This window comes from Anser cygnoides, chromosome 1 (assembly GCF_040182565.1).
Source record: "Anser cygnoides isolate HZ-2024a breed goose chromosome 1, Taihu_goose_T2T_genome, whole genome shotgun sequence".
Lineage (NCBI taxonomy): Eukaryota > Metazoa > Chordata > Aves > Anseriformes > Anatidae > Anser > Anser cygnoides.
The window spans coordinates 195,615,554-195,642,500 of NC_089873.1; the positions used below are offsets into that span (position 1 = coordinate 195,615,554).

The 26,947-nt window shown below is 41.4% G+C and overlaps 1 protein-coding gene across 2 annotated transcripts in view; it reads left to right on the plus strand.

Annotated features, from left to right (window-relative positions):
• GUCY1A2 (guanylate cyclase 1 soluble subunit alpha 2) overlaps positions 1-26,947 on the plus strand; it is a 171,033-nt gene that overhangs the window by 75,858 nt on the left and 68,228 nt on the right. For both annotated transcript variants that reach the window (XM_066989833.1, XM_048078173.2), the window contains exon 5: positions 16,813-17,298. In XM_066989833.1, coding sequence (XP_066845934.1) covers positions 16,813-17,298 — 486 coding nt within the window. The remainder of the gene's footprint in view (positions 1-16,812; positions 17,299-26,947) is intronic.

Genomic DNA, 26,947 nt, shown 5'->3' on the forward strand with positions numbered 1-26,947 from the left:
TTTTGTATTCTCAGTGCATCAACCAGTTTTATTTAATAGAATCATCACCTTCAGAATGCAATAACATTTAATATTGCTTAAAGTGATGTACATACTCTTAATGCTTTAGTAAGAGATCATGCAAAATAATAAAATGACTAAAATTTAACATTCTGAAGGACATCATGTATAACCAAATACTGTAAGTTACATTTGAAAACTAGGGAAAGATTTCTATTTTTTGTGTTTGTGTTGAGTACCATAAAATATAAATGGTCAATGCTCAGAGGAGACTATGGATTGGGATTTCCATCATAAATCTAGGAAATCTACATATTACAGTTTAGTACACCACTACAGTGTCAGTGCAAATTAATTGAAGACAAAACTGTGTATTACTAGGCCTTGTTGCTTGTTGAATCCAAGTAGATCATGACTTCTGCTCAAGGAGTTGAGTGTTTATGAACGTGTCTGTGTGTGTAAATGAAATAAGCCTACACTATGTAATTTTATGTGAGTCGGTGTCAGGCTGTGTAAAGCAAAACACAAATAAAGAATGAAAATGCAGTGCAACTAGTGAAAACACATGTGCCAGAAGTAGGTACCATAGAGAGTTACAAAACAGCCTTATGGTGAATCATCACCACAGAAGGCTGCAGACTTCCAGGTAAAAACTAAGGTAAATAAATTTCCAGTAACAGTATCCGTTTTCTTTCAGACTCTTCTCATGGGGTCTTTTTCATGAGAGATTCTGGGACAAGATCCTTTGTTTTTTCTTCCAAGAGCTGTTAAAGGAGGAGCTGCAAAGAGCCCCTGCTCCTATGACCAGGATTCAGTCAGGGTCTTTAATAACCTCAGCAAGGAGTGGGGAGAGGCCCTGGGGGAGCTCCCTGGTGACACTGCAAAGCACACGCTGCTGGGTTACAGCTAAGGATGGTGTTAGAAACCTGTTTTCTGCAACAACATCCCAGGACATAGTGCTGGTTTTAAACAGCATGATGAGCAGGAGGATCATCAGCCCTCTCCATTTGCATCAACAACATTACATCTAGCCTGGATATATCTGGAAGACTTTTGTCAGTCACCCTTCCGGAGTAGCCCATGCCATGTAACTATTTGTGACGTTGCAAACACAGCTTTCTATCTCCATCAGACAGCATGGAGGACTGTTTGTTGAGTTTGATTGTCTTTGTTGAGATGAGGTATGTAATGAGGCTGCTGAATGTGGGGCAGTAATACAATCAGCGCCCTGCTCTCAGCAGTGGCAGAATGACTTCAGCTCCTAGAGGAATTCCCTTCAGATTTTCATGCACTTAGACTTCAGAAGGATCTTCTTACAATGTTTTATATTTATATTTATATTTAATTTTATTTATTTTATTTTATTTATTTTATTATTTATATATATCTATATAAATTTATTTACAACACGATACAGTGGGACCTGTTTAAAAACTTTCTAACCAATAGTGTGGGGGACTCGGCAGTTATGAATGAGAAGGGAAGTGCTCCTGACTCTTCTGAAGGGAATAGAAATACAGTGAGTGAGTTTTTGAAAGGCACCTTGATCCTGTTCTTAAAACTGACTTTTGACATCAGGATTTTATGCTTAAAGGCTTTAATACTCAAAGAATCGTAGAAGTAAAAATGCTGATTGGAGTGCTCAAAATTAGCTCCAAATTAGGTGCAGGTCAGGTTTTGCATAAATTGCATGAAGTTGGTCCTGTCAGTTTGTACAGACAGCTTCAAAATAGCTTCACCTAGTCTTTCAGCCTGTGAATGGTAAGCTGGCCCCGATCCAGAAGCCAGGTAGCTGTATTAGCATCATGCTGTGCTTGAGCAAATATTTTCTGCTTCTCAGCAGGGCTCTTCAGCTGAGGCAGAGCGCTGTGCTGAGGCAGTCCTGTGGCCGCTGGGGCTGGGCTGGCTGTGGTCTGCCCACTCACAGCAAGTACTGACCAAATGTGCAAACCTCCCCTGAGGAATCTGTGGACAGAAATCTGCAAGCTGACTGGGAGCTTCCTAAGGCAGCAGTTCTTAACATTTATAGGCTGGTCACTTCCCTCCTTTCCTCTAACAGCTGGACCTCCCATTTGCGTCCATACACTTGCCCCATCCCTGTGCACTTGAAGGACCAAGCTACCTCCAGGCTTTGGTGGCCCCTAGGCAGCAATACTGTGCAGCTAAAACCTTGGGGACAACTTTGTGTTTCTCCCTCCTTGTCAGCCTGGGTCATAGAAACTCGCTTTGACTGCTTTCTTTATCTTGCACTAGAATAATAAGGCAACTGAGACTGTGTCTTGATTTTAAAACACCACCTTTCACATAATTAATTTAATTTCCTTTGTTACTATTTCAAGGAAAAATGAATTAATTGCATTGAACAAAATGGAAGCTAAGCAAATATTTTAACACATAGAGATGTGCATATTCACTACATCCTGGCTGTTCCTTCTCGCATTCCATATTCTATTTATAATTAAGTTAAAGGCATTTGCTTTTTATTTCTTGATGAGTTATAAAATAAATGCATTGTGGGATTTTGGAACTATTAATGCATTCTTCCCAAATTCAGATCTTTTACATGGCCTGAAAGAGACTCCACATGAAGATTATGTTTTACTGGTTCAGGTCAAATATAGTAACTAAAGAAAGTTGTGGATGAAAGGTCTGCTCATGGTATAATGCATTGTGTTGAACATGCTGAAAGAAATCTAATCATTTTAAGAAAAGTAGAGAAAATTTAATTTTAAAGGTCTGGTACAATTCCTACTAAAATCAGCTAGATGTGTTTACAGTGACCTCAATGAAAGCTGGAATGGCTCTTTCTAATTATATCTAACATCAGAACGATTGGACTGGGAAAAGCAGAAATTTCTTGTCATGGTGTTCTGAAAATTCATACTGCAACAAAAGATCAGAATTGATTCATCTCAATATCAGATTCCAATGATAAAGTCTTTCATCAAAGCTGCAAAAGTACTTGATATATGGAGTAATAAAGAGAAAAACAAAGTAAAAATAACATTAGATAACTCCACCTCTAATCAGTTTTCCTTGGTGTGGTGCTGACAGGAATTTGGAGCAGATCTATATATTTAAGATGAAATAGAACAGGGAAGGAGTTGGAACATACAAATCCTAAACGAGAAAAATGTCTGCAAGCTAGATATTGAATGGCCTAAAAGATCTTTTAATCACAGGATTTTAAAGATACCTAGGCTGGTGATGAAACTTCACATCTCCTAATGGTTGCTATATATACCTGTTCTGCACAGATCAAAGGGGAAAGCTACTTCTACCGCTCATTGTCTGCTGTTCTCATGAATACACGGATATTCTCATTTAAGCATTTCCCTACATTTTGATAAAAAACAATTTCCACAAAGAAAAAAATTAACCTGGAAAGGAAAGATATTTAGCAAAGGATACCACAGAATGAGCAGGAGCACTTTCTGATAGCAGGTCAGCTTAGATAGCTGGGATGGGTCATGTTCAAATGAGAAGCTTTTGCTAGGAGCTGCAGACCACTAATGGAACGATTAGGTGAAAGACTGATTTGTGCACCCGTGTGGTGGTTTTACCCTGCTGGGCAGTTGAACACCACCACAACCACTCTCTCAGTCCTGCTGCTCAAAGGTAAAGGGGGAGAAAATACAATGGAAAGAGCTTAAGGGTTGAAATAAGGACAGAGATCACTCGCCAATTGTTGTCATGGCCAAAACAGACACATCACAGGGAGATTCATGTAATTTATTGTCAAATGATAACAGACTAGAGCAGTGAGAACTAAAAGCAAACTAAAAACACCTTCCCCCCCCCCCCCCCCCTCCCCTTCCACCTCCTCTCCCCCGAGCTCCACAGGAGAACAGGGAATGGGGGCTGCGGTCAGTCCCTGACGCTTCATCTCCGCCGCTCCCTCACGGTCCCTCCCTGCCCCTGCTCCCCGTGGGGTCCCTCCCACGGGATGCCGTCCTTCCCGAACTGAGCCTGGGGGGCTGCCCACAGGCCGCAGCTCTTCCAGAACTGCTCCCACACGGCTCCGTACCACGGGGTCCATCCCCCAGGAGCAAACTGCTCCAGCACGGGTCCCCCACGGGCGGCAGCTCCCCCCAGACCCCCTGCTCCTGCGTGGGCTCCTCTCCACGGGCTGCAGCTCCGGCCCGGGGCCTGCTCCTGCGGGGGCTCTCCATGGGCCGCAGCCTCCTCCAGGCCACATCCACCTGCTCCACCGGGGGCTCCTCCACGGGCTGCAGCGTGGAGATCTGCTCCGTGTGGGACCCGTGGGCTGCAGGGGGACAGCCTGCTCCACCAGGGGCCTCTCCACGGGCCGCAGGGGAACTTGTGCTGCGTGCCTGGAGCACCTCCTGCCCTCCTGCTGCACTCACCTTGGGGGCTGCAGGGCTGCTTCTCTCTCAGCTCTCACCCCTCTCTCCCAGCTGCTGTAGCACAGCAGATTTCCCCTTCCTTCAATCTGCTCTCCCAGAGGCCCACCCAGCGTCGCTCACGGCTCGGCTCTGGCCAGCGGTGGGTCCCTTTTGGAGCCGTCTGGAGCTGGCTCTGATCTGACCTGGGGCAGCTGCTGGGCTCTGCTCACAGAGGCCACCCCCACATACCCCCTGCCACCAAAACCTTGCCACATAAACCAAATATACAAGCTGCTCTAATCTTGTGGTGATAACTGTATGAACTAATCCCAGAAGTAACAATTCTTTGGCAAATGGGAGCCTTTCTATTGCCTTCAGAGTGCACTGGCACGTTCCTCTGTAATTGTGCTTGGTTGACATTGATAGGTATCAGTAAAAATCTGTCTTTAACAAACTTACAACTAACAGTTGTCAGTTATAAAGGCCTTTGCAGGCATAAATTAATTTAAGTTTTGATCACATGAATGCATGAAGCTTTTCTGGTTTCAACCAGGTAGATAGTCTTGGTGGTGTTACTTGTATCATCCTGAGTGTAAAGTCGAGAATTTGATACTGTAAGTTCAGTGGAAAAGGAATGGTGTGATTTGGCATGTCTGCACAACATTTAGAAAGAAAAGGTCCAATTCAGAGTAGGGTCTCCAGCATACTTTTATCTCCTTAATTTTTTTCCACTGGCATGACTGTACACTGCTGTATGGCAACTGTACCAGTGAAAAAAAAAAATGAAGGCCTAGATGTATGGAACAGGATGAATTTTAAGCTGTAGGAAGGACTGAGCCCCTCCTTAAGTGTCTTTCAGTCAGCTACAACTGTTGTTGCATAGTTCAAATATTCTTAACTTTTTGTTAAATAGTGCAAAATGAATTGAAAGGTCTTTGATGCTGGATTTGAGTGATGCAAACGAAAGAATGACATGTTTGTTTCAAAACCCCTTTGAAATGCAATCAAATTATTCTTATTATTTTATATTCGACATATATCATAAAAAGATTTCTCTGTGAGCGATTTTACCTTTTGTAAAATTGTGTCAAGTGGAATGTACTGGGTATTTACCTTGCTCTGGGTGCTGGTCACTACACTATTCTGTGTGATAATTTCCAAAAAAAAAAAAAAAAAAAAAAAAAAGAAGAAGAGAGATGGGGTTTTAAAGAAATAGTTGAGAAGACAATGGTACTTAATGATGATATAATCTATTCTGAAGTGGAATTTTTTGCTTTTAATTCAGCACATCCAGAGCTGTCTGTTTAAAGGTAGATGTGCTAAGGAGCTGCTGAACACAATCAAAGCCAGAGGTGAGCCACAGCCTTGCCATTATGTGTGTAAAGTTTACCCCCATGGACACCCACCCAGGTGCTGGCCAGGCTGTGGTACAGCTCTTGGATTTGCTCCTGGGGCAGGAGCTGTGGAGTTTTCACATCCTCTCCAGGAGTCAGAAAGTGAAACCATGGTTCCTGGCCAAGCAAAATATATTAATATGTTGCTATGAGGCTTATAACTTTACAACAAGATTTACCAGATTTTCTTTTGACTAAGTACAGTTTAAGACTTACTCACAGAAGAAACCTTTGGAAGTCAGGGAATGACTATTATAAATGATAATCCATAAAGTTCTATTAATGTTCTTCAAATAGAAGTAGGAGAAGAAAAAAAAGACAAGAAAAGCGTTGTATTAGATACCATACCTATTAAATTGGCATAATTATTTCAGATAAACTAATTGCAACAAGTATGATTTTTACCTCTGTGAATTTGGCAAACTGAACGTGCATTTATGTGTGTCATCCTCACCTCACTGCCTAACCAGACTAATGGAGATGTGTTTGAACTGAAGAACCAACTTTCCAGAAAGCTTTAATGACTTTTTCAAATGCTATGTTCTTGTTTTCTCACTCTCCATCCCTTTTTAAAAATGGAAAGAAAAATGCAACAAAAATAACCCATTTTTCCCTCAGGAAAGACTTATTATACCAAGTAGTTTAACATACATTCATTGGAAACATAGTTTCCAATTTATGTTCATAATTCATTCCATTTATGTTACTTAAACACATAGAGAATATTAAATATGAGAATTTTCCCTTACAATTTTGTTGGTTTGGCCATGTTGTAACCAAACTGTGATAGGGTCATTAGTACAAAAACCTGCATTTTGCTTTGGTTGAAATGCAAAATTAATACATATGTGTGGTTTGAGGGTCTCCTGTTTGGAACATGTTTATAGCTACCACAGTTCTCAGAGTTCCTGTTGAGAAGTAGGGCTTCTGGTTTTCTGGAGTCTTCTTAAAAGGCTTTTGGCTGACTTAGAGTTACATGAAAAAATTGTGAAATAACCCGTAAGTTGGAGCCTCCTCAGAATCTACAGCTGCTCACAGCAGTTAATCCTCCTGTCTACTTTAAACTTTATGTCAAGAATATAAATCTCACTGAGAAGTTGCATGGGGCTTCTCAAGTCCATAACTTCAGGATCTGTGTGCTGGTCTAAGAGCAGAATCCTTACAGTTTCTAAAACCATGATCCATGTAAAAGCCAGGTGAGCTCCACTGGGTTGCTACGTGCCAAAAAAAATCTGATCAGAGGATTTGGAGAAGAATCTCCTGCTAAACAAATGGGCATTTCCCAGAAAATTGTTTTCATTGCTCTGCTCTTGACCAATACAAAGAGATGATGATGATGATGATGATGATGATGATGATTATTATTATTATTATTTAACACTGATGCTGTAAGTTTTTAACCCTATCCTGTTGGAATAAGGTGGATAGCAGTACATCTGCATTGCATATCCTGGCTTTTAATGAAGTAGCTGAGAGATGTGTTATTGATACCTGAAAACCTACTATGCTAATCCAAGTGTGTGTGACCTAACAGCGGTTTTAAGGGATTAAGTAACGTTTCATACTTTACAGTTAAGTAAAGTTGCATACAAAGCACAACATTCATGCTGCCATTCTATATTTATGAAGAATCTAACACACATAAAATGTTAAATTTACTCCCTTTGGTTTGGGGACTATTGCACATTATGTAACACCCCAGGGACTTCTATAAATAACCAAAAATTTTTAACAGTCACTTTGCTGCTGTGTGGAATCATGTTCTTTTGACAATGCATTGAGCTGGAAATCCAAGCTCATAAGCAAATGCTCAGGGTTCTGCTTCAAAAAGAACCTGAGAACGTCCTGGGTTGTGCTGAGCAAACTCTGCCTCATTTACGCAGTTGCATTAAGGCTCAACTGAAAATTTTTTTTTCCATTTCTGTGGAGATGATATATATTTCTCTTTGCTTTTTTCAGCAAAAGATATGTGTATTGGAAGCTGGTATTTTGTTGTGATTCATTTATTGAATTTAGATGCTTTGTGCCTACAGATAAGATCTGGTTTTCATGTGAATCTGATTTTTTTTTTTTAATTCCTATGAATCTTTCTCCACATTTAGTTCTATTGCCTATTACTTTGACTTACCCCGCTCTACAAGCAGAGCTGGAGTATTGGGGAGATTGTAATGACTTTTCCTTGTTCAGATGACTTTTGAATATTTCCAAGGAGGGAAACTCCACAACCTCCCTGGGCAATCTGTTCCACTGCTCCATCACCCACACAGTAAAGAAGTGTCTCCTGATGTTCAGAGGGAACCTCCTGTTTGCCAGTTTGTGCCCCTTGCTTCTTATTTTGTGACTGGGCACTGCTGAAAAGAGCCTGGCTCCATCCTGTTTGCACGCTTTGTTCAGGTATTTATAGACATTGATAAGATCATGCCCTACCCAAAGCTTCTCTTCTCCAGGCTGAAGCATCCCAGTTCTCTTGGCCAAACATAGAATCATAGGGTATCCTGAGATGGAAGGGACCCACAAAGAAGGGTCATAGGAGAGGTGCCACAATGTCTTCATCATCTTCATGGTCCTCTGCTGGACACTGTCTGGTAGGTCCATGTTTCTCTTGTACCGGGGAGCCCAGAACTGAACACAGTACTCCAGGTGTGGCCTCACCAGTGCTGAGTAGAGGGGAAGGATCATCTCTCTCAACCTTTTGGCAGCGCTCCTCTTAATGCAGACCGGGGTACAATTAGCCTTCTTTGCCACAAGGGTACATTGCTAGATCATGTTGAGCGTGGAGTCCACCATGAACACCAAGTCCTTCTCTGTAAAGTTTTTCCCATTGGATGTGTAGGACAGTCTGTCTTCTTTGCATTAGCTCTTACTATGTTTGCAGAATTTCATATCCCAATCCCGAGACTTTTTTTTCTTTAGGGTAAACCATCCTACTTTTTTTGTATGTCATATTTTCTAGACATTTCATCAAATTCACCAGACTTTCTCCAATTGATCCATCTCTTTCTTTCTTTCTTTATGTGTTGTACCAAACATGAACACATTCATCCATCTGGGACCTGAACACTGATGGTCAGAGGAGAATTACTTCCTATGTTTTGCAAGCTATATAATTGCTTATAGAGCCTTGTAAAATGTTTTCATTCTTAATGACAGCATGACTTGTTGGGTTACATTCTTCTCTTCTACTCTGTAGACTCTGAGCTATCTTCTTAGGAACTGTTATTCTGCATTTATTTTTGTATTTGATTATTTCTGTCTTAGTTTATTCATTGCCCTTGTTTGGAATTCTGTTCTTAGCCCATTTCTCCAATTTAAGAGATTTTTTGAATTTCGTTGTCTTCATTGTAGTTGCAGCCCTTCTTCTAGATGCGTCACCTGGAAACATGCCAACCAGAGTCATTATTTTACTTTTGAGAAGTTACTGTCTGCCTTGTCCAGTGCTCACAAAATCCCCATAGCCCCTAACTGCTTAAATACTTTGGAATATCTTGCTGTAAATGTTCACAAGACACTGTCATGTATCCAAGAGGGCATTCAAAGAAGTGAACACGGCTGGTTTAGATTTTAGGTTAGCAGCTAATTCACCTTTCTAGAAGTTACCCTATACTTTCATCCTCAATATGAAGTAATGCTTTCTTTTTTTTATGAGCTTATGTTATTTTCTTTGTACCTTGAAATGTGTGATGGTGTCCAGGCTTCTTTGTCATAAGCTGATTTTCCCCCAGTTCCCCCAGTCCTCTAATTAATAATATGCCTTTTAAACAAGAAGGTCTGTTTATTGTCATTGATTTTATTCATTGAATGACGTAAAGCATGTGAGTGCAACTGTTTACAAAAGTGTGACACAGCACTCTGAGTTTCCTAACCCACTCCTAATAAAAAAGAACCCTAAAAACAGAAAGCTTTTATGGCAATTCAGGAAGGATTATGTACTGATCAAAGTCAGAGAAGAAGCTCCACTGAAATTTGTGGGAAGATTGCAGAGGTTACAGAATACATGGGCCAGGCCTAAGAGCAAAGAAAATTAACTCTTAAACCCTCAAATCTTTCTCAAAAATACCGCCTCATGTTCCCATTAGTATTTTGCAGAAGATCCATACCTAATCCCAGTGTGGTGTGAACCAAGAGCTTGCAGAGCTGGGGGGATGTGTACCTGTTGAAGTAGCTGTTGGTATACAGCACAATAGGAGACCGTCTCATGTTGTCAAACAGCAGCTTTAGTCTGTCAGTGTTGCCTGGGTGGGTCTTTTGGGAGAGGAAGGCAGGAAGAGTCCTGGGGCATCAGGGATTTTTTTTTGTGCTCTCTTTTCTTTGCAGTGGGTTTGCAGTGAGAGTAAAAGAGCAACTTTTTATTATTATTATTATTATTATTATTATTTTATTATTAATTTCATGGAGCTACTTAGGATTTCACAGCAACATAATCCTGTAAAACATAAGATGCAATTGCTCATTTCAAAATGTTCCCAATTCCATTACACCACTGTATATCAGAAAATGACCTCTGAAAACAGTGGAATTATTCTCATTTTATTCTGTGAGAAGATAATTAAAGAGATAGGAATGCAATAAAATGTAGCAGTAATGAAATATAACAGATGACAGAAGTGTTTCAATCTTTCCCTGCTTACAAAAAAGATAGATGATGTAATCCTGATTGCCTGTAGGCTTATGGTCTGGGTTTAGAGCTGGACAGCTCTGGGGAGCTGCCCAGAAGTGCAACTTGCTGTGGCTAGCTCCAAGAAAACCCCATGTTCCGTTTTGTTCAGTTATACTTCAAGATACAGAGAAGAGGCGAGACACTCCAAAGGGAAGAAAAGGAGATTCTGCTGAATCATAGCTGCAGTTCAAAGCTCACTAGAATAGGTCTGAATCATCTCTGAAACTTCTTTGGAAGGGAGAGGACTTTGTAAAGGCTGAGCAGAAGGATGTAGTCTTTGCTGTTCTCTGTTGCTGTGTCTTGTAAGCGTGTGTTTCCCCAGGCAAGCTGGGACAACTTTTTTTTCTGCTTGTCCTCTTGAAGAGGTTAGCAGGCTAGTTTGGAAAAAAAAAAAAAAAAGGAAAAAAAAAAAGAAACAACCAACATCAAGAATCACTGAAATCAGTAATATGACACGCAAAGAATGATAGAAAGTATCAACAATTCCTGTTAAGCAAATGATAAAAATCTTCAGAGGGTAAAGTCTAAATAGCATTGAACATCTGATGCTGTCCTGTTTCAGCTGAGATGGAGTTAATTTTCTCCATGGAGGCTGGTATAGTGTTGTGTTCTGGATTTAGGAGAAAAATAATGTTGGTAACACACTGATGTTTAGCTGTTGCAGAGCAGCGCTCACACAGAGCCAAGGACTGTTCGGCTCCTGGTGCTGCCCTGCCAGCGAGGTACCTGGGGGTGCACAACGAGCTGGGAGGGGACACAGCCAGGAGGGGACACAGCCAGGAGCTGGCCAAAGGGATGTCCCATGCAATGGAACAATAAAACTGGGGGGGCTGCCTGGAGGGCAACCACTGCTCTGGGACTAGCTCGGGATCACTCAGCAGATAGTGAGCAATCACGTTATGCATTACTTGCTTTCTATATTCTTTATTATTATTATTATTGTTATTATTATCATCATCATCATTATTATCATCATTATTATCATCTATTATCATCATCATCCCTTCTTTTTCTGTCCTATTAAACTATCTTTATCTCAACCCATGAGTTTTACCTTTTTCTTTTCCAGTTCCCCATCCAACTGCGGCTGTGTGGTGCTTAGCTTTCTGCTGGGCTAAACTGCAACAGACACTTTTAGGAAACCGAGCAGCTCCTTTGCAGATGTCTCTCAACATGCTGTAGAAGCCCTCAACCCTGTTTAGGCAGGGGCTCAGCTCACTTGGGCAGAGGAACAGGCTATTATTAGTTAGGCATTTTACAGAATTGCCCTTGTCTTTCACTGCTTCTCACACAGAAGTCTCAAAACGTGTTATAGGGAGGTCGATATCATTGTTCCTGCTGTGATGAAAGCACAAATAAGCACTTAGAGTTGATAATTTGCCTGGGGTTACCCAGAGGCAGAGCACAGGATTCCGGAGTGCCTGCTTACTGCGTTAGTCACTCGGTCAGTGTTCCCAGGGAAGAATCCACTCGGGGATGGTTGGCACAATATATTCACACAGATAGAGATCACATCAAAGAGTTTAACACCTAAAATTGACAAAAGAGAAGCAGGAGCACAGAGGGGTGCATTAATTTTCTTCTAGTCTCACAGCAGGTTGTCAGGAGAAGCACGGCTCCAAGCCAGGTGGCTTGCCTGCTGACGGGCCAGGCAAGCCAGGGGCTGTGGTCACACTCTTACCTCTGGAGCTGACATCCGCTTTTCTCCTGGAGGTGGAAGAGAGAAGTGATAATATGAGGTACATTTATTTTGTACACCAGTGATGTTCTGGACATAGGAAAAAAGAAAAACTCTCTGGAAAGGGTGAAAAAGTAAGAAGAGAATATAGAAATGCTAAATTATGTATTTCACATTTAGCAATTTGCACTTCAGAGTTAAAACAATTTCACGTGTGTCCTTTGACAGCATGAGGCTGCATGCAGGAAGAAAGCATCTATTTCCCTTATGTGTTAAGAAGGGAGCCATATGTTTTAAAAATTAAAAAGAACAATTAGTCTTGGAGTAGTCGATCTGCCCAGCTAGATAGCTGATCAGCTTTCTCCCAGAGATTGCTCTCCCAGATCAGAGTTGAGGAAACAAGGTTTAGAAATGTAGATATTAGTAGGTATGTGGGAATATAAATTTGGAAAATTGACAATTTTAATTTCTTTTATTTTCTTGCATTTGCTGAGTTCCCAGGCTGACATCAGAAGTTGCATGTGCTGCGTTGCTGGCAGGATGGGGTATGCTTCAATGGATGGGACATGGGGACAGGATAGGCTTGTCCTCATATTGACAGTAGGATCTGCAATAACAGCAAATTACTTGATGTAGGAAATTCCTAATAGAAACAGGAGCTGCCCTACATCTCCCCCAAACATGGAAGGTCCCACGCAGGAGTAGCTGTCAGCACAGCAGGAGCTTCCAGACCTCTGGAAGCCTCTTGGCCTCGAGATTAACTCCCCTTGTCCTTATGGGGGACTTCAACTTGCCAGACGTTAACTGGGAGTGCCACACGGCTGACACGAGCAAGTCCAGGAGGTTCATGAAGCACCTAGATGATAACTTCTTGGTGCAGGTGCTAACGGAGCCAACTAGGAAAGGTGCCCTCCTAGACCTGTTGCTAGAAAACAGAGAGGGTCTGGTGGGAGATGTGGTGATTGGTGGCCGCCTTGGTCAAAGCGACCATGAAGTGGTTGAGTTCAAAATTTACGGTGACAGAAGGAAAAGTGCCACCAAAACCTCATCCCTAGATATGGGGAAAGCGGACTTCAGGCTGCTCAGGGAACTAGTCAGCAAGGTCCCCTGGGAAACTGCTCTTGAAGGCCTCGATGTCCACCAGTGCTGGTCATTCTTTAAACGATGCCTCCTAGAAGCACAAGATCAAGCAATTCCTAAATATCGCAAGTCAGGCAGGCGGGGCAGGAGGCCGGCGTGGCTGACCAGGAACATTCTAATGGAGATTAGGCGGAAACAGAGAGTGTTTCGCTACTGGAAGGAGGGCCAGGTGTCATGGAAAGAATACAGGGATGCTGTTCGTGTTTGTAGGCAGAAAATTCGTGTGGCCAAAGCACACCTAGAGTTGAAGCTGGCTGTGTCTGTGAGAGAAAATAAAAAGGGCTTTTTCAGATATGTGAATGGAAAAAGGAGAACTAAAGAATACATAGGGCCGCTCCTTGATAGGGAAGGTCTCCTCACAGACAATGACATAGGCAAAGCAGAGACGCTTAATGCCTTCTTTGCCTCTGTCTTCAATGCCGATGATGGGCTTCGGGACCCAGGGTGCCCTGAGCTGGAGGACCGGGACGGTGGGGATGACAAACTCCCAACTGACCCTGAACGTGTGCGGGATTTGCTACTCCACCTGGATCCCTACAAGTCCATGGGTCCGGATGGGATTCATCCCCGGGTGCTGAAAGAGCTGGCGGACGTCATCGCGGAACCTCTCTCAATTATTTTTCAACGATCCTGGGAATTTGGAGAGGTCCCGGTAGACTGGAAGCTGGCAAATGTTGTGCCGATTTACAAGAAGGGTCAGAAAGAAGACCCTAGCAATTACAGGCCTGTCAGTCTCACGTCAGTGCCTGGTAAAATCATGGAGAAGATGGTTCTCGAACTTATTGAGGCGCACCTGGGGGACAAAGCAGTCATTGGTCCCAGCCAGCATGGGTTTGTGAAGGGCAGGTCCTGCCTAACTAACCTGATTTCCTTTTATGATAAGATCACCCGTATGATGGACCAAGGGAAACCAGCTGATGTGATTTTTTTGGACTTCAGCAAGGCTTTTGACACGGTTTCCCATAGGATCCTACTGGACAAAATGTCCACCATACAGCTAAATAAAAACATCATACGATGGGTGAGCAATTGGCTAACGGGCAGGGCCCAAAGGGTTATGGTAAATGGGGCTGCGTCAGGCTGGCGGGCGGTCACCAGTGGGGTCCCTCAAGGCTCCATTTTAGGGCCGATACTTTTCAATATTTTTATAAACGATCTGGATGTAGTAATAGAAGGTATTTTGAGCAAGTTTGCTGATGACACCAAACTTGGAGGAGTTGTGGACTCGATTGAGGGTGGAAAGGCCTTGCAGAGGGATCTGGATAGGTTGGAGAGCTGGGCGATCACCAACCGCATGAAGTTCAATAAGAGCAAGTGCCGGGTCCTGCACCTGGGACGGGGAAACCCTGGCTGCACGTACAGACTGGGCGATGAGACGCTAGAGAGCAGCCTAGAAGAGAGGGATCTGGGGGTCGTGGTAGACAGCAAGTTGAATATGAGCCAGCAGTGTGCCCTGGCGGCCAGGAGGGCCAACCGTATCCTGGGGTGCATCAAGCACGGCATCGCTAGTAGGTCAAGGGAGGTGATTGTCCCGCTCTACTCTGCCCTGGTGCGGCCTCACCTCGAGTACTGTGTGCAGTTCTGGGCACCACAGTATAAAAAGGACATGAAACTGTTGGAGAGTGTACAGAGGAGGGCTACGAAGATGGTGAAAGGCCTGGAGGGGAAGACGTACGAGGAACGGCTGAGGTCACTGGGCCTGTTCAGCCTGGAGAAGAGGAGGCTGAGGGGAGACCTCATCACAGTCTACAACTTCCTCGTAAGGGGGTGTCGAGAGGCAGGAGACCTTTTCTCCATTAACACCAGTGACAGGACCCGTGGGAACGGGGTTAAGCTGAGGCAGGGGAAATTTAGGCTCGACATCAGGAGGGGGTTCTTCACAGAGAGGGTGGTTGCACACTGGAACAGGCTCCCCAGGGAAGTGGTCACTGCACCGAGCCTGTCTGAATTTAAGAAGAGATTGGACTGTGCACTTAGTCACATGGTCTGAACTTTTGGGTAGACCTGTGCGGTATCAAGAGTTGGACTTGATGATCCTTAAGGGTCCCTTCCAACTCAGGATATTCTATGATTCTATGATTCTATGACCTCTGGATGCTTAAATCACATTGCTATTACAGACACCTCTGGGTTCTCTGCCTGAGGTTTTCCTGTTTTGCTTGGGAGGATTATGGATGGAAGGAGGATTAAGTGATATGCTGAATCATGTGAAAATGTGTGCATGAAGCATGAAATTGTGACTGGAGGAGACCTTTTTGTTTCAGGAGGGATTTTGTGGAATATAAAAATACAGAATTAAGACATGGTTCCTAACGCTTATGAGAATTCTTTGCTTAGATGCAAAAGGTTTGTTTGTTGCATCTGTTTTGACTCTGAGATCCTTGATCTGAGATCTCTTGGGTTAAAGACTGGGTTTTTTTAGGTCACCTAGTGTGTATTGCCCTGCTCTTTGTGTACTCCTGGAATGAAAACATTAACAGTGAATGTGGTTCATGGCAGAGCCTATGAGAGGCTGTGTTTACAAAGATGGCTACTTTATCCTATTTAATTCTTTTCTGTTTAAGCAAAACATGTTCATCTTTGTTTGTTTGTTTGTTTTTTTTTTATACTATAATCAGGTGAAAAATAGTGCTTTAACTGACACTTTTTCTTGTGTGACCTGAGTAAGTTATTAAAAATCAGAATGTATGTAGCCCCAAACTTGAAATATATCACTACAGTTGAGTTTCAATGTGCATTTCAATCTGATATTTTTGTGCTGAACTGCCGTCCTGGTGCAAGAGTTAATGAGCCAGGATCTCATTCATTATCAGGCACTGGACATCATTCAGAAGTTGGGACACCTAGCCATTTAACAGGCAAATGTAAAATTGGTAAAACAGTGCAATGGAGCCCTTGATCTTTTCTGATACTCCTTTCCTACTGTTCCTCCTTCTGTTCTGCAAATGCAAATTATACAGATCTGTATCAGCAAGAAATCTGCAAACTCTAACAGAATGTCACCCTTCAAGTACTCTGCATATACGAGAAGGCAGATGGAAATAGGAGGACTGATGCACTTTTTCCGTGCCATTCATTATTTTATAGAATTCTTTCTCATGTCTGTTCTTATTTGACTACTCAATGGCATGGCCACATTTGAATTAGTAGCTGTTTGCTGAAAAAGAACTACTTCACTATTTAACTGGTCTGCTTTCAGATAGTTGTAGCTTCCTTTTCATTTTATGGTTTTAGAATTTGTATCTAATTAACAGAGAAGAAGCTAATTTGGAATTTGGATTTAAGACCAGGTACATTTTAGGAGCAAAACTTAGAAACAGTATTTATACCGATTCTGAGAAATACATGTAATTGTGATTGCTTTTGTATTTAATCGGGCTGGAATGGAGTCCAACATCTGATTTGGGAATATTTTTGTGTGAGTATAGGATATTTTATGACTCACCTTGGTGGGTAGACTATTGAGTCTCATTACTTGAAAAGGTGGTATAAAAGGCTATCATTCTATCTGAAGAGTAAATAGGGGGAAGATAGAATGGAGATCCACCTATAAACTGATTTTTACTTTTCTAAACTGTTCTTATTTTTATTTTTCAGGTGATGGAAATTAAAGGACAAATGATTCATGTGCCAGAATCAAATTCAATTTTGTTTCTGGGGTCCCCCTGTGTGGACAAGCTGGATGAACTGATGGGCCGAGGCCTCCACCTTTCGGACATTCCTATCCACGATGCTACTCGCGATGTCATATTGGTTGGGGAGCAAGCGAAGGCCCAGGATGGCTTGAAAAAACGAATGGATAAGCTGAAGGCAACACTAGAATGCACACACCAAGCCCTGGAAGAGGAGAAAAAGAAAACAGTAGATCTCCTTATTTCTATTTTCCCTGAAGAAGTGGCTCAGCAGTTGTGGCAGGGGCAGCAGGTTCAGGCCAGGAAATTTGATGATGTCACCATGCTCTTTTCGGACATTGTTGGCTTCACTGCCATCTGCGCACAGTGCACACCCATGCAGGTCATCAGCATGCTGAACGAACTATACACACGGTTTGACCATCAGTGTGGATTCCTGGACATCTACAAGGTAACAGCTCAAGCCCTAAGTTAGCAAAATCTAATTGAAATTGAGATAGAAAAACTTACCAGTAGCCACCTTCTTAAATTACAGACTTTGCCTTTAAAAATGGGAAAGGCAGTTATTAGTTTCACAGGAAAAAAATTAAATTTGAAGTATGTCCACTGAAGATCAAATACTTTGATGCTGAGATGTCATTGTGTTTCCCCCATGGGAATATATGCCATATTCCTGTTTTCTTACAGGGACATACACCTCCTGAGTTACAGTCTGGTTATATAGTCTGGTTTCCTTTAAGTGACACATTGGTCAGTGTACTAAGGGTGCTGAAGTCCATAGTGATTATCCTAGCCTAAAACACATCTCCTGGAAGGCACTCAAATAATTTCTGTTTCAGCGGAAACCTGAATGTTTTCAGGTTTAGACACTTATATTTTCAATAAATTAATTTTATTAATTTATTTTTATTAATTTATTATTAATTTAATAATTTTTCATAAATTAAAGATTTCCATAAAGAACAAGGCATTCACTTAAAAAGAGGGTAATAAAGGATTTAACTTTCCACTGAACACAAGGAGGAAGACAGCTGTTGTCCATTTTATTGGTTTTACCATGGAGGGCAGTTGAACACCACCACACTCTCTCATTCCCTGTCCTAAAAGGAAGGCGAGGAGAAAATATGAGGGAAAGGCCTCAAGGGCTGAGATGAGGACAGGAAGATCACTCAACAGTTACCATCACAGGCAAACACACCCAAGACAGGGAGATTAATATAATTTATTGCCTTTGACCGGCAGACTAGAGCAGTGAGAAACAAAAAACTAAAAACACCTTCACTCCTGCTCAGAAGCCAAATGCCATGCTCGAAGAGGGCTACAACGGAAGGTAGTGACCATCATTTGAAAATGTTTGTGGTGTTATAGCTGGAAAAGATTGGAAGTTTGATCTTGGTTTGTATTAATCTGTTAAAGCACTGGTTCTCAAGCCAACTCTGAGAATGTGACTTGAGAGACTTCTGACCCACAGCTGAGAGCCATATCTAGTGACCCTGTTTCACATGCTGTATCTGGTACATGGGTGTAGTTAGTGTTTTCCCAGATGATTTATTTTAGTTAACTGTTTTGAGGCATTCAGGACATTTTTTGTTAAAAACTGCAGTTGCGTAGCAATAGGAAGTAAAGTATCTCATACTCTCTGACCTGTTTGGAAGGAAGGTTGGCTGAGTCCTGTGAGAACACTATGAAAGAATATTTTTACATAACTCACAAATATTATGTCATTTAGACCTTGTATTACTGCCCTTCACCTAGCTTTCTTTGCGCCACTTTGGATGAAAGATGTTACTGCACAGCAATATTGTCCTGACCAGTGAAATAATATGGTGGCTGCTCAGATAGGCAAAGTAAGATTTATGCATCCCAAAAAGGTACAAGTACTCCAAAAAAAATTAGACCCCCATGTAATTCTATGAGAATAGGAATAAACAAATCCTATTTTTCTATGGAAGGGTATCTAACACCCTTTCTCCACTGTTACTGCCTTAATACATCTAGTTCTTCCTCAGATCACTTCATCCTAGGTTTTCATTCATCACCCTACTCCCCCATGTCCCTTGAGCATCCCTACAGCCCCACCACCACTGAATTTGCTCCACAGCCCCCCTCCCAGTGAGCAGGGTGGTGTGTGCTGTGGTTATTTTGGAGCTGTGTGCACCTGCCCTGCTTGCTGATCGCTGAGCCCGGGATGCCAACAAGATCGTGTTGTTGCCGGGCTCACATGACAGTCAGTTCCACCGCTGGGGACACTGTTCTGAATCTCCCACATCCATCCAGTCATGGATCTTCTCCCAACCTGTGGGAACTTGGTCTTTGAAATCTTTAGGGTTTATTTTTTCTTCATTTTTTTCCTTTTAACTAGGAGTCTAAAAAAGTTACTGTGGGGTTAGGTGAAAGTGACTCAGTTAAGCATTACAGAAAGACAGAAAACCTGGGCGTTGAACCCTCTTTCATTTCCTTAGAGAAACAGGCTTAAAATAAAATGACAATTCCTTTTGAAAATGCATTTGCATTTTTAAATAAAAATAGCTCATGTATTTATATTTTTCATTTGTTCAGATGATATTCTGGAAGCTAATTTTATTAGTATGATCAACACCACAACTATAATTTTAGAAGTTATTGTCAAGCAGTGAATTTTAGATATGTAATCACCAGTGTTTGTACCCGCAGCCTGCCTCTAAGATATAGTCCTGTAACTAGGCTACAGAAATTCATCTTGTGACCTATATTATGTATACATCAAAACACAACAATTTTCAAATTTGCTTGTGTTGAAGCAACATGGAAAGAATAATTTGCAAAGATTATTTGGAGAGTACTTCTGAATACCAAATATTCATCATTTTGTAAACAGAATATTAAGCAAAATTCATTAAATAGATTCCATGCTGTAAATTATTCACCCAGCTTTACTGTTACAGCATTTTAAATTCAGAACCTCAGTGCTTCTAATTTTGGAGTCAGACAATGAACGTAATGAACATAACACTTTTCAATTGTCTCATACTATTCATTCAGGAATATTTACAGAGAAGTATGACATGGAAAGAAGAACAAAGATGCCTGTATTTAACATAGAACATGGAGGGCAAGCGTAATGATGTGTTGGTTGAAGAATAAGAAATGTTTGTTGAGGGCTGAAGGGGGATGAGTCAGACTTTGAAATACCTTGGAAATGAAAGTAAGTAGTTATAACTAATGAGACAGGGAAAGGGTATCCAGTGGAATGATGCGCAGGTATGAATGACACAGGCAAATGATAGGCTCTGAAAATAAACTTCACAGCAGAATTTTAAATGGATACGAGGGATGACAGATTACATTCCTACAGGCTGAAGGAGAACATCACAGTAATTGAGATGCATCATGATACGAGCCTGGGTGACAGTTCTAGAAATTTGTGTTTTAGAGAGTGAAACTTTAGAAAGAATCTGCTTACATATAGCTTTGATAAAAAGATGAATAGGGACACTCTTGGGGTAATCACAAAGGAGAGAGGATGCGAGAGAACTGAGACCTGGCAGTGCCTTTGGGAACTGGTGCTGCTGACTATCTGAGCTAATCATGTTTGGCTTGGTACTGAGGAGTGGGAGAAAAGGATGCTGTCAAGCAGGGAGTGCAAATTATAGCAATGCAGTTGCAGATTTGAAGACCTGAGCTGCTTGGTAAGTCAGTGTCTGTGGACATGCAGATAGAAACATGGGCTCCAGGAGAAAAAGTACTGAGAAAGATAAGATCTCAATAAATTTTGAAAGCAATTGCTTTGGGTAAAGTATATACTGGTTGACTTGACTGTATCTTTGTTTTGACCTGTTTTTCTCTGTATCTGAATTCCTGTCATTTGTGAGCCAAGAGCTGGGAAACGATGCTTCAGCTAAGCCACCTATTTATTAAAAAAACTATTTAGATATGCCACAGCCGTGGCTAGCATTTAAAACTTATCCCTGCAGGCTGAAGTCTTCTATGTTCAAGCTTCCTGCAGCCTCTGTTTCTCTCTCTAAATAATGTCTTTGATATAGGCTCATTTTAAATACTTTTGTTGTTGAGTCTTTTTGCCTGGGTAGGCCTGCTTTCTTAACTCTTTTCTCCTCTGTTACCTTTCTGAAACAACCCCGTGTCTCTTCTTTGTCCTTTAACTGCTGTATACAGTAAAGACAGCACGTGCTGTGGCTGTTTTTTTGGTCATGCATTCATTGGCTGGTGGCTGTGTATGTTGGCTGGGTTTCTTTGTCCTTTCTCTGGACACTGCAATATTCATTGCTGAAGACGTTTCTTCAAGGTGGATTTTCTCCTAACCCTGAACTTCACTTTCTGTTAAGTGATGAGTCCCACTTTTCATAACTGAGCACAGAGTACTAAATGTTTTGGGCAATGAATTATTGTCAGCTGGCAAAATTTCTTTGCTGTACATCTTCTGCTATATAACTGATTCGGCTGCATTTTCAACCAGCAGAAATCAGTATTCATTTTTAGTTAAAACAAAACAAACAAACAAACAAAAACAGAAAAGCAATTTAAGTACTTTCCTACTTCCTTAACTATCCTCCTTGGTGTAAGATATTTGTACACAATCACATATAAGTCATTAAGTTTATTGTTGGTGCTATAATGACTAAAGAATACTGCAACGACAGGGATTCATGAGCTTCAGACCGTTCTGAAGTTTTGCAAGCTTAATGTTCCATAAGTTAAAAAACATAATTTGCAAGTTTTCACGTAAAACTTATGGCCACTACTTTTGTCTTCTTTCCATCATTTCCTTGGTTTTAACCTTGTGTGTTCAGTGCAACTACTTGACTATGTTGGGAAGGATTCAAATTCTTTTAGCTTCAGCTGAGGCATCTACTGAATGAAGATTGTATGAAATGCAATTAAAATATGTAAACTATACTGACACTCTCTTATGAGCAATAGTATATACAGAAAATATTATAATATACCTATTTAAAGATAAATTGATGCAAATTTGGGGATTACCGATGGAACAAGTGTTGCTTCTTCTTGTTAATTTAAAGTCAGGTTAGAGTGGATAATAGAATAAAATCCCCATCATGCAGAAACTCTTCTCTCTGTGGTGCCACCCAGCCGTGTAGAGCTGCCCTTTAGCAGGCTGCTCTGTTCAGGTCACACCACAGAGGGCTTCTGAACCTTCTTGCTTTTCTTGCTCTGAGCAGGCTGTAGCACTGACTTTCTCCAGCCTGTGCATGGACTTTGCTGCCACACAGAGTGTCTCACTCCATTATGGAGACAGGGCAAAGCTGGGTGCCAATATTTTTTGGGGAAATCAGAAGTGTTTTGGGGTTATATTTAAAAAACAAAACAAAACACGAAAGGCTCCTTTCTGTCTGAAATCACCCTGCACATCTGCGTTATTATCACCAGAGAGCTCCAGGATATTTCAAGACTTCCCATTACTTTAAGCCTGCATTTGTTTTGCAGCCTTGTGGTGGATTTACACTTCTTGTCTTTAGGGAGAAGTACAAATGAGGTAAACAGATATGCAGGCTCCAGAAGAGTCATTCTTTACTTTATAAACATACAGACCTGCACAAAGCGCTAAAACATCTGTGCATGTTCCCCTGCTCTAGGCAATTAATCACCCAAGAATCCTCTTAAGAGTCCAGGACTTCTGCTTCTGTGTATGATTTCTTCAGGAATACCGTGCTAGTATATATTTCCTTCTCTCTCTCTTTAGTCCATCCTTCCACTTTTCTCTTACCTGAGAAGCCCTCATTTGTTTATGTGTCCCGTTACATTTCTCTCAGACTGCCGGGGAGCCTGAGAGCTTAAGTCCAGCTTGCTGGTTGTGGGAGTGCTTCCCATGTCCACAGTTTGTGTGTGAACACTGGCTACATCCTGAAGTTTTGTTTGGGCAGCACCCAGAAGTTTATCCTCCTTTGGGGCTCCCTGCTCCATATTGAGAAGAAAGCTCAGTTACAGTGGGTAGAAAAGAACCATGGCCAGGAGTGTGCCCTTTTACAGCATGCAGGTCTTCCTCATGCTATGTTATTAACACTTAAGTCCTTTGTTTCCTTGTGTCAGGTTTTTCAGCTGTCTAAATTTTAGTTCTTCTGAAGGACTGGAGAATATTGATTTCACTTTCCATCAGCCTAAGCTATTTCTGTGTCAACAGTCCAGTATTGTCCCAGACCTAGAGGATACTTAGCACAATCCTGACAACTTAAGGCTGGCCTTTCATATACTTCAGCCCTCCGTAATGCAGAGTTTTCATTCTTTCAAATAGTATTCATAAGTTGTACTCTAATTTCTGAAATGAACGTGGAGGATACTTAGGGAAGTTAGGAGAATATAGAAATTTCAAGACAGATAAATGAAAGCTCATATAATCTTGATGAGGTTGCTGTTCAGTGGTAGTTTTAATACTAGGGGTAGCTACAGCAATCTAAGACCTTTCTTACTACTGGAAAAGTCCTATCACATTAAACTGAAATGTGTGTCTTAAGTTATACATGATTATTTTAATGGTTGCTTATTTCGTTAGACAGTTCTTTACTTTGACATTGCAACTACCTCACATAAGGCAGAATGCCAACCAGAGCGTTTTTTATTCGTTGTAAACATTCAATATGATTTTTGCAGTTTCATACTTGCCTACAAAAGAGAGAAATCATTTATGCATTATGACTTATGTGTTCCATGACTGTTGTGTGCAAACCTGATGTTGGCATAATGTAAACTGTAATTCTTCTTGCATGTCTGTATTTTAACTAGTGAAAAAAAAGAACAAAAACCCACACCCAAATTTTAGAATACTAGATGTTGTATACACAGCAAGAACCATTTGTCTATTTTCCTTTCACAAAGAAAACAGCACTCTGTGAATCAATGTGTAGATAAAAGAATTCCTCCATATGCTGGATACTGTAAGATTTATGCTTAAGACTGCTAAGTAGGTGCTATAGAAAGAAGTTTGAATAAAACTCTTCTTGTAAAATGCTCATGAACTTGCCAGCATGTGGCATCATTAAACTCACTAAAAATAAAATGCCCTCAGGCCTGGTAAGAGCAATTGATTCATAATTAGACTCTTGGGAAAGAAGCTGGGATTTGTAGTAAGATACTTTTAAAAATGAGCTTTACCAGATGAACTGAACTTCATAGACAGGCACTTGTAGTCCACTTCTCCTGACATGGGAGGGGTTTTCCAAAAAGCAGAATTCAACATCACAAAAGCATTTCAGAGTTACCTTGAAATTGAGGCATAAGTTTTCATTGCTTAGGAGTTAATTTTGAAAAGTTGAAAGGCAGAAGCTAAGAGAGCCAAACACTAAGATAGAAACTAAAGAAGATTCCTGAATGCTATTTTGAAAACTTTTGCCGCCTTTAAAAAATGGGATTTTTCTTAAAGTATCCCAAAGATTTGGGGAACTCTATAAATGATAGTGTATCCAACATGTAGAATTCATTTCTGGAAAAAAAAAAAAAAAAACATACAAACAAAAAAAACAGCCCAAAGTACTTTAAGCTAACAGATGTTTTCAAGGTTCACAATGTCATACAATTTAACTGTATTTCAAAGCTTTTCTGTGCAGTGGAAAATCATATAGAAAACTTGAAAATGCAAACAGACCTAAGCTTTTGTTTCTATTCACACATCAAGAAAACATATGCATTTTGGTTAATTTAGAAAAGGTCAGTATTCTATCTTTGTTATATATACAGATAGAAATGTAGGTCTAGAAGCTACCTCAGGATCACAGAATGGCTGAGATTGGAAGGGACCCCTGGAGGTCTGGTCGAACCCCTGCCCGAGCAGGGACACCCAGAGCAGGCTGCCCAGGACCACGTCCAGGAGGCTTTTGGAGATCCCCAAGGAGGAGACCCCACAGCCTCTCTGGGCAGCCTGTGCCAGGGCTCCGTCACCCTCCCAGCACAGAAGTGCTGCCTGGTGCTCAGAGGGAGCCTCCTGGGTGCCCGGCTGTGCCCATGGCCTCCTGTCCTGGCACTGGGCACCGCTGAGCAGAGCCTGGCTCCGGCCTCTCTGCACCCTCCCTTCAGGGATTGAGGGACACGGATGAGATCCCCCTGAGCCTCCTCTTCTCCAGGCTGAGCAGCCCCAGCTCTCCCAGCCTCTGCTCACAGCAGAGATGCTCCAGTGCCTTCATCATCTCTGGTGTCCCTGTGTTGGGCTCTCTCCAGTATGTCCAGGTCTCTCTGGTACTGGGGACCCAGAACTGGACACAATACTTCAGGTATGTCCTGTGGGATCCTCCAGGATCAAGCATACTTAGACCATTCTCAGTAGCAGCCTTTCTGAACTGCATTCCAAAGAAAGAGCACACATGCATCACCTCTCCATGAAATAACCTATCCAGTTTCTCTCCAGTCTCCAATGTCACTTTAACATTTATTCATGGGATTTGTATTTTAGATTGACTCGTTCATATCTTTCTACCATAGACAGCCCAAAATACTTCACCTCTTTCCTTCTTGCTTGACTGATTTAATAACATCCTTGACCTGCATGCCAAAATACAGGATTTATTTATTTATTTATTTATTTATTTAAGCTAATTGGGATCTTGCTGTTGCTGCTGACAGACAGTATCTCAGCACTAGCGGCCAACACACTTGTGCAATCTCTTTCCTGTTACAGAGTACTTTCTGGGGGCAGGAACATTCTGTAGTGCACTTTGAAAGGCACATGGTGCAAGAGAAGATAACAGCTCACCCAGGGTCTTCTGAGAGTTTCACAAACTAAGTCATCCAAGTCTTTGGCCATCCTGGCTCAGGAAAAAAAAAAAAAAAGAGAGAAAAAAAAAAAAAAAAGATGATAACATGGGAGCAGTTTTTTATATTAAACTGCAGGCTGGGCATGGAAGCAATTAAGTGAAGACATGAATTTTGGGGTCCTGCTGTAGTAAATGGGTAAAATGATGTTTCTAGACTTCAAGATGGAATGAATCATGCCATGGAAGTTCATTTTTCTCATCACTGACAATAGAAAGATTATGATTGAATAGAGAATGAATTGAAAGTTAAAATTAGAGGCTTGACTTTAGTGTGACCAAAGCTGGGTAGTACGAGTCCCACACTGAATGACAATATTGTAAGTTCATTACTGATTTACAGGGATGTATTTGGGAGAAGGATATGGGTAGAAGGACATATGGGGAGAAGTCAATGACATAGAATATGGATATGAAATAAATTGCTGTCTGTGGTGAGTGCTGGGACTGTTGCCTTAATATAAAACTGGAATGGTGAAGATCTCTCTTTTCTTTGGTCTTTGTCCCATACCAGTTAAAAAGGTATTCCATTTGCAACAGAACTAGAAGTCATGGACAGGAATAATGAAATCCGAATGAAAAGTGTGGAACACCACATTGCCATATACCATAGCCTTTCCCTAAGTTTCCAGATCTACAACTTAGGGCAGAAAACAGATGAAAGAAAAGCCCACTGAGAGATACTAATGACTTCAAAGGTTTCTTATAGAGTCAAACGCAATAATTTCATCTTAAGGATGAATTTTGCAGTATTCCTTTAAATGGAATACATTTCAGCTTTCATAAAAGAAATATGTCGTTTCAAGGTACTGTGTAATTTAGTCTTGCAGTTGGAATGAAATATGAGTAAAGAGGACAATGAAAAATGTGGGAAGGCAGAGTTCTGTATTGCAGTAGCTGAGAACACTTCCCAGATTCCCATTCCAGGTGCGTTCCCATCCTGAATCCTGGTCCCATGGGGTGGGAAGTAAGAAACAACCTCCTTAGATATTTGTACATTCCCTCAGGAATGCAAACTAGTTGTGCAGGAAGCAAAGATGTGCTCCAGTAAGCCCAGACTGAGGAGTATGCATGGAACTTAACTCTGATGAAGAGACAGCCAGGGAAATACCTTGACTGTGCTCATTGAGAAATTATTTCCAGGTCTTCAAAACAAATTAAAAAGCTTGAAGTTATTGATATTTTGTTTGTTTGTTTGTTTTGTTAGTGTAATCATAGGAATCACTTAAACTTCATATTCTCCAATAAGTGTTGTTTTGAGCTTAGATTTATCTTTGAGTGGATAGGAGCCTGACATATGGAGCATATGCAGGTTTTGCACTTGTTCATCTATATTTCTAGAGATCA